This window comes from Pygoscelis adeliae, unplaced genomic scaffold (assembly GCF_000699105.1).
Source record: "Pygoscelis adeliae isolate BGI_AS28 unplaced genomic scaffold, ASM69910v1 Scaffold10, whole genome shotgun sequence".
Taxonomy (NCBI): domain Eukaryota; kingdom Metazoa; phylum Chordata; class Aves; order Sphenisciformes; family Spheniscidae; genus Pygoscelis; species Pygoscelis adeliae.
Genome location: NW_008824053.1, coordinates 6,890,864 through 6,899,028, shown reverse-complemented (window position 1 = coordinate 6,899,028; position 8,165 = coordinate 6,890,864). Strand labels below are relative to the sequence as shown.

At 42.7% G+C, this 8,165-nt stretch overlaps 1 protein-coding gene across 1 annotated transcript in view; it reads right to left on the bottom strand.

Annotated features, from left to right (window-relative positions):
• The window catches only part of DDAH1 (dimethylarginine dimethylaminohydrolase 1), a 66,939-nt gene extending 60,783 nt beyond the window's left edge, over positions 1 to 6,156 (bottom strand). The window contains exons 1-2 of the mRNA XM_009333890.1: positions 6,016 to 6,156; positions 5,478 to 5,480 (exon numbers count right to left, since the gene is read on the bottom strand). Coding sequence (XP_009332165.1) covers positions 5,478 to 5,480; positions 6,016 to 6,156 — 144 coding nt within the window. The remainder of the gene's footprint in view (positions 1 to 5,477; positions 5,481 to 6,015) is intronic.
• Between the last annotated feature and the right edge of the window lie 2,009 nt (positions 6,157 to 8,165).

Sequence of the window (8,165 nt, the reverse complement as noted above, 5' to 3'; positions counted from 1 at the left end):
CCCCTGGGCAGGGTGTTGGGGCTCCGGTACCACAACGTGGCTTGAGGGGCAGGGTGATTTCGCCTGGTAGTTTCACGTAGTTACGGATGGACACACAACTACGCTGGCAGAATTCAAACACCTGCATCTCCCCGCATTTCTATGCTCATTCAAGCTCAGCATGGGCAGGGGGGAAGGCTGCTTACCCCTGCTGCTCGAGGATGCATCGGGCTGGCTGCCTGTGTGCCCTCTGCGGCCGCCTGCTGCTTCCCCGCCGGCAGAGAGGCCGGGTGGTTTATCCGTGCGGCCAAAGGAAGAATATCCCATGACAAAGGCAGTTCCAAATACAAATGCAAAGGAAATAAGCCCAGCCACTTCCTAATCCCTCATCATGGCTTTCTACGGGGCCACTCACCGGCAGAGCGTGTCCACCTTCTTCCACTCCTTTACGCTGCCAAAGTTTCCACCGCGGTGGGGTAGAAGGGACACCAGCGTTTTGCTCCACCTCTGCCTCAGCGACTGAAACAATGAGCATTTTCCACCCTTTCTCCTCAGCGTCCCTCTGGTCATGGAGGGGACCCCACTAGCACACAGCTCCGTGTTCCCCCTTTGGTGCTCAGACAAAACCCAGGCAGCTGCCTTGGCGACGCTGTCACGGACATCGGCACATCTTCAGCATTGGGGAATATGGTTAATGGATAGCACGAAGGAAATATCAAAGTGTGTTTCCAACATGGCAGCTGACTAGATTTTCATCTGCATTTTCCACGTGGTCTCCAAATACCTGGTAAAGGCTGCCTTTACTTAACGTGCATCGGCGCAGTTATTTGAGTAACTGTCATTCACTGAATAATGTGCAAATATTATTCTCCTTAAAACAAATGGACAGGTAATTGAGTTGCTATCATGTAGGACATTTCAAATTCTTGAGAAACCACTACAAATGGTATTATACCACCTCTGGTATAATGTGTGGTCCTTCCACAGTCGTTAAAGCCTATTTTTACTTATTACAGATTTGGGATATGGCCATTGGCACGCTTTGGTTTGCTTTTATGTTAGCGTGACTTTTAGCCAGAAGAAAAAGTGCTACTATCCTTCTGTAATTTAAAAAATTGCCAGGGTTCCTATCTGAAAAGGTATTGAAAATAGTTGTTCTTGCAGCCAACAGATGGGAAAGTTCTAGTCAATACAGATTTTTTTGACATCCATAAATACCTTATGAATTTATGAGCAATTTTTAGATCTCACTGAGATTACAGGAATATGAGATACGAGGTGATGCCACACAGTCATCTTATACGCACATGATGCGCTAGGACAGCGAGGTTTACCCCGGATGCATTGTCACCGGCCCACGCTGACCTCAGGTGGCCACGGCTGCTCCCTGGGAGCTGGCCAGATATCACGTCTGACAGCTTCTCAATACCCTTCTGCATTATGGGAGACAAGGCTGGAGGAAGGAGGATCACTTTATGAGATGCAGTGGTATGAGATAGTGGTATGCTATGAATACAATGTGTTTTGGAAATAAAAAACGTTAGCTATTTAGATAAGGTTACAGAAGTAACGACTACAGTAAAAAAAGAAGTCGCTGTATTTCCATACATGTATAAAACAGTGAATTTTAAATACAAATGAAGATCTGTTTGCTGATTGTGATCGTTCTATTATCTATGTTGAACAGAAAGGCATCATTAACAATCTAGGAACAGATGCAGCCAGAGCAAAATTATGCATGTTTATAATAAGATTAACAAAATATCAGTTTACTCACAAATTAACATTACGTAATAGAATGTGTTCACACAGTCTTGCGGGAGTGATGCTAAAATTCATCATATGCAGTAATACAAAATGGGTCAGTTACAGTCATCGACATAGTATTTATTGTCTACCTTGCTCTATACCCAGTATTTTCCTGTAATTTTGTCCTGCTGGAGTGACTAGTGTAAAAAAGCAAAGCTGCCCCCCAGCAAAGAAAAAAGCTGTGTCACGCTACGGAGTTCATGCAGAACGATGAAAACCATGCTTGCAACAGAAGATGGACTGCAGACCGCTTAAGCACTATCATAGAAAGCTGCGTTTAGAAAGGAGAAAATGCTTCATGCAGAAAATAGAGAAAAGGATGCAAATCCAGGTGTTTTGTGACTGACACTACACAGAGTCATCTGCTGGCAGTGACAGTGAGAAGAAAATTGCTTTGCAAAATGTACTTGAGGAAGCATATGTGAATAGCACATTCACTTTCAGGAGAAAGGAACAGATATTGAAAAAGGAGATATGGTTTAAAAGTTATGACAGAAAAGTCATCAATACACAGAGTGAAATTTCATCCATTTGACAAAATCACCAGCAGCATATCGATAAGATTTTTTTTTTTTTTTTTTTTTTTTACAGCCGTGACTTGAGAACAGTCTGCAGCTATGTAAAAAGCTGCCACAAAGATGAAGGGAATAATTTCCGCAAGGTAGAAGGCAAGCAACAGACTTAAATTATTGCAAGGAAAAGTACAAAAAACTTTCTGACAGTAAGGAGCAGAGAAGATTGCCTGGGAAGAACATGCAGCCTCCATAACAGGTGTTTCTAAGAAGAAGTTAAAGACATATCTGCCAGGAGCAGAAAGCCAGAGCTGGGGAAGAAGGATGGATGAGAAGAGGTCCCTTCCAGTCCTATGACTCTATTCATTTTTACACTGAAAATGATTGATAATTTTAGCGAAAACAGCTATGTAATGATGAGTGTGATGTCCCCAATAACAAATGCGCAACCTTTACGTGCACCACTAGGTGACTGAAGGTCACGGCTGGTCACTGTTGAACAGTTTGCGTGACCATGACAAAGGAGAATTTGGACCACCGCCAAATATAAACGCATACCACATGGGCCGATTGCTGGGGCGCGCGAAGTTTGAACACACTTACCATCGCTTGCAGATGCTGGAACAACACCGCTGGCTCTAAAGCCTTAATGGACATCTCTCACACTATTAATGAAATGCTACTTGAAACTCGAGACAGTGAAAAGCCAGGACAAGATGGCAACCGAGCCATTCGGTCACTAGCACGTCCCGCTACGGCAATGGGAATCTGCACCAGGAAGATGGAGAGACACCGAGTTTCACTTTTTAAAAGGAATACAAATTTGAATGTTTTCTTCACCTCAGTAGAAAACCGTGCAACTACTGCACAGCCAAATGCCATTATTAATAGAAGCAAACACTGCTCTGCAGGAAAAGCTCCCATTACGATCAAGAGATCAACCTCTTTTGGATGGCGTAAATCAACACTGCATCTGCCAGCCTGTAGAGAAATCCTTTTGGGGACCAGCATTTTCCCTTGCCTGAGTTGAACCCGAGCTATCTCACAGAGTCTTACCAGGGTCGGATTAATTCTATATATAGCTGGTTCAGGGGAAACACAATATTTGTTTTGTCTGCTATGGGATCATGAACTGGGCTTTTTCTCAGCTGGCATTTCGCACCCTCTGGAGAAGGAGGAATTCCCATGAGTTGACAGCTACGCAGTTGTTGGGAGTCAAAGCTGTCAAAGGGTGATTCTTTAAAAGTCAGCTTTGGCAGCATTGTTGCTATGACACATGGCACCAAGGAGCCTGGACAACACGCAGAGGCGCAGGGCATTCCTCACATTTATAGTCTTCCTACGTGTTTTGTTACAATAGGTTGCACTAGTACAACCAGGATCAACTTTTGGATTCACTTGGCTGAGCAAACAGATCACTGGGGAGAGACCTGCAGGACTCTGACTATTTACCTCCTGTGCTCCTATCTCCTCACCTTCACCATGCCCTACATCCACTTCTGCCCTTCTTTCTCTGCAGGGGAAAAGTCACTTGTTGAATTTTAAAAAAAGCATGGGTTAGGTACCACAGGTTCACATGTCCACGACTAAAAAAATGAGATTAGTACTCTGTGGAAATTTATGCTGAATTACAATAGTTGACATCTCTTTTACAGAAAAGAATAGAAAGACACCATTTGCTTCCCTGATGGACATACTTCCCAGAAATATGCCAGAAATACTACGCCAGCCACCAGAGAAAGAGGAGACAGGGCTAGGATAAGTGCTTTGTAAATTGTTCTTGTTGTGGCTGCCCTGGGAAAATCAGACAATGAGAGTTTTCCTGCTATCAGACAGCATTTTTAATAAAGTATGCTATTTTATCAGCTTGGCAAGAAAGCATCAGCCCAGCAGTAGAAGGAGGGGTGGCTCATGCCATTCGCACTTGCGCAGCTATTGTTCAATGAGTCTCACAGATCCAAAACCAGCTGCTGTGAGGTGCTGCTGGTGCCCCCGTGGGCAGCACAGAAAGGCTGCCTGAGGGAAGTGGGGGATAAAGTCTTTGGTAAACCATGGCTGCTAAACTGGGCTGCATTGATACAAGATAAATAATGCACGTGCTGGTTTTTTTCTCCCCTGCAAGTCTTCCACCAAAACTATACCTTTACTCTCTAAAAAAGCAAAAGCTTAAAAATGCTGATTGATGCAGGTTAATATTTTCTAAAGGACCCAAGCCCTTTGCAATGTAACTTGAGTTGCTTTTTAACGTTTATCCTAAGTCTCCATTTCCCTTTTCTATGCAGCCAGCTGACCAGCTGGCAGCACCCCGCAGGTGTGGCAGGCTGTCCTTCCCTTTCATTGCCTGAAAAGCCCTTGCAAGCTCAGCAGTAAGATGCAACGACATTTGGCTGTAGCATTTCTTGCTTTTCTTAGTTTGCATCTCCCATTCCTTCCAGGAGCCAGCTGCCTGAGAATGAATTCCCAGCCTTTCTTATCCCTTAGGCATCTTTTGCCTTGATTTGTAAATGCTTGGTGCATTTTTGGTGTTGACTTGGTCAATAACTTGCAAATGCAACATGAAACTGTATATTTACATGAAACTCGTTAAAGTGGAATTAGCTTTTGTATTCACAAGAATATGGAGAGAGAGAGATACGCACATCTATGTATGTATATGTATGCACACAAGTCAACAACTTTGTGGTTTCCCTTGTGTGACTGCAAAGGGCAAGCAGTTCTTTTGCCAGCTTCCTTGGCACTAAGATTAGTGCTAGAGACAAACAGACAGATTAATACATCACAAATTAAGCTAAGAAAGTGAAAGATTTCCAATAGGCTTTTTTACTGAGTTTATTAGTATGCTGTCCTAAGTATCCGAGTTAAGAAGCTATAAAACATGAAAAGATACACAGATTAGCTTCAGTATTAATGTATCCAGGCTGGTGGCAATAACTCTTGCTGTAATTCATCACAGAATAGACATGAAATGATCTTTTCTTCTTCAAAGGGAAATGTTCGATAGCTGTTTGCCCCTCCATAGGGGAACAATGGGCAGGTGCTTCCATAGGAAGCAGGTAGTACGGAGGGAGTGACACCAGTTGGAAAGCTTGAGGAGGCAGTGGGTGGTCAGTTTGTTCTGTTTGAACTTGTGCTGTTCCGTATCACTTAACCAAGAGGTTTCTGGATGCCTCTACTCACCAGCTGAAAAAGAATGGAGAAATGGAGCAGTTAAGGTACAATTCAGAAGGGGACAGAACTCCGACTCCCCAGAATTTCCCCGACAAGTAGTGCCGCTGCACACGACAGGGACCAGAGGCAGCACGGGGGCACTGCCTTCAGCAGATAAACCAGCAGGAGGTGAGGCACCCTTGATACCACCTAACATTTGATTCTGAGGGAATGCTGAGCTGAAGCATCTGTGGGACTTCAAGATCTGTTTTCTGAACGTCAGTAAGAAAGATCAGAGCCTCTCTTTGCGTATTCCGTGTTAGGATCATGTACCCTTGTAGTATAAAAGGTTTTCCTAATGTCCAATTCGAACCTCTCAAGGCGCAACTTCTGCCTGATATATCCTCTGCATCTATTGAGAAGAACTTGTCTCCATTGTGTTTGTAACTGCCTTTCAAGTACCCAGAGGTTGCTATTAGTTCCTTCTTAAACTTCTCTTTTCCAAACCAAACAAGCCTAGCTCCCTAAATCTCCCCTTCCATGCCACGTGCTTCAGACCCCTAATTACCTTGGTAGTCCTCTGCAGGGCAATCTCCAGTTTCTCAATCTCTCTCAACCGGGGAGCCCCGGACTGGACACAGTATTCCAGATATGGCCTCACCAGTATGAAGTAGAGGGGGATAATAATTTCTCCCAGTTTGCTGGCCATGATCCTCCTAGTGCAGCCCAGTATACTGCTTGCACAGTTGCAGACTGTGAACCTGGAGCCCACAGCAACCCTCACATCCTTTTCAGCAGGGCTCCTGGTCGGTTGGTTCCTCTTTTGTACAGATCCACCCATTTGCAAATCTCTGCAGTTCTCCTCGTTGGCCTTCATGAAGCTGCTGTCGGCCCAGTGCTCAGGTTTCACAGGGTCTGTCTGAATTCTTCCACAGATCGGCACAACTCAAAATGAAGATTTGCACCTCAGCATATTCCAAAGACAAAGAGCAAAAAGGTAGATCAAACCGCATTACCGCTGTTAAAAACAACAGCAACCTTCTATACATAATACAAACCCTCCTATCCTTTCACTTGATTAGCAGGTTTTCTACCAAAAATCAGCTCATCCCATTTAGTTCTATGGAAATGACGTCTGTATTCAGCTCCAGGGAACTATGCCTAGTTACACCAGTAAAAGATCTCATTCACCTTTTCTTGTGTTGTCTTGAAACCGATGGTTACAATTTTTTTTTTCCTGAAATCCCGAGGACTTGTGATGACCTGTAAATTACTATTTGCTGTGTGCTGCAGGTACTCTGCACTGATGCTCACACTTCTGTCTGATCTGTCGACGTTTCAAAATCTCTGTCCTCCTGCATTTGATAGTAACTTAATATTTTGTGGAAATCCAACCGCTTTAATTTTAGGTAGACATACAAACACTGCCAGCCACGTTATTTGAAAGGAAGGAATGTTGTCTTAATGAACTGCTAGGAGAAGTCAGTTCACATAGTGAATATGCTTGCCAATAGCTTTGCTGACCACATAAATTCAGGTCTGTTTGAAATGTGTTTGTGAAATCAAGTGAAGAGGACCAGTTATGCCTTTCACAATATGACTGCACAGACAAAATCAGCACTGAAAGCAGATAGCTCTCATATTGATTTCTCTGAAGGCAGTAACAGAAAAGTATATTTCATGCATTTTGGCAGTTCTACTCCTTACTGCTATAAATACATATAGACTAGTGCCTCAAAATGCTCATATTCTTATTCCATTCAGGATCAGAGAAGAAATACCATATGGTAATGAGCACAGTAAGTGGGGATGGAAGAAATTTTATTGTGCTTCTACATAAAATATAATTATTTAATGATTATGGTCCTAGTTTTACAGGATAGATAGATCTAAAGTATAATTATCTGCTCACTTTAACACATGCATTAATGGCAGGAATGGAACTATATACTTACTTATTCCTTCCAGTTACAAGTAATTTAAAACAACTTTTTTAATAGCAGAGGGAAAAAGCATTCTTTTATTTATTTTTCACAAGACATATTTTTAAAGATAACTAATGGTTTCAGGCACTTCCACTTGTGGGTACTCTTCTTTCAAGACCTGAAAGTCAAAGGCTTGGGGAAGCACCTTGGAAAAAGCAACATCTGAAGTACCCTAAGTAGGGCACACCACACCGTGAGTCATTTCTCAAAATCTCTCCAGAAACAGTGACGATGACAAGACAGTGTCATGTGGGAAGTATTTTGTTACAAACAGTAGAGCTGCCCTGCGTATAAAATGAGACTATAATCCAACACTGAACAACAAAGGGGATGTATCAATAACTGTTGTATTTTAACAGCTGTCTCAGGTACCGGATGACTTTTGCCGCGTATATTGCCATATCCTGATTAGAAAGGGAGATACATATACACACACACAAAAGTAACGCAGCAGTGACATCACGATTTAAAAATACTCTAATAGCACAAGATGTAATTCAAGATCTAACCAACCAACAGAAAATGCATCATTTTCCTATTTTAAATTCGGCAAGTATGAATCTAAAACTTGCCTTTTTTATCTCTACTATCTTGTCCACATATAAGGTTTGCTTTCCACTACAGGCTATTTTAATGAGATTAGTTATTAAAGTCAACGGGAAACAAATCACTGTTTCCAAGAGGCCCGGTTTGAGTTTGGAATTTTTTTTTTTCCTACTGCATCAAGTTAAAT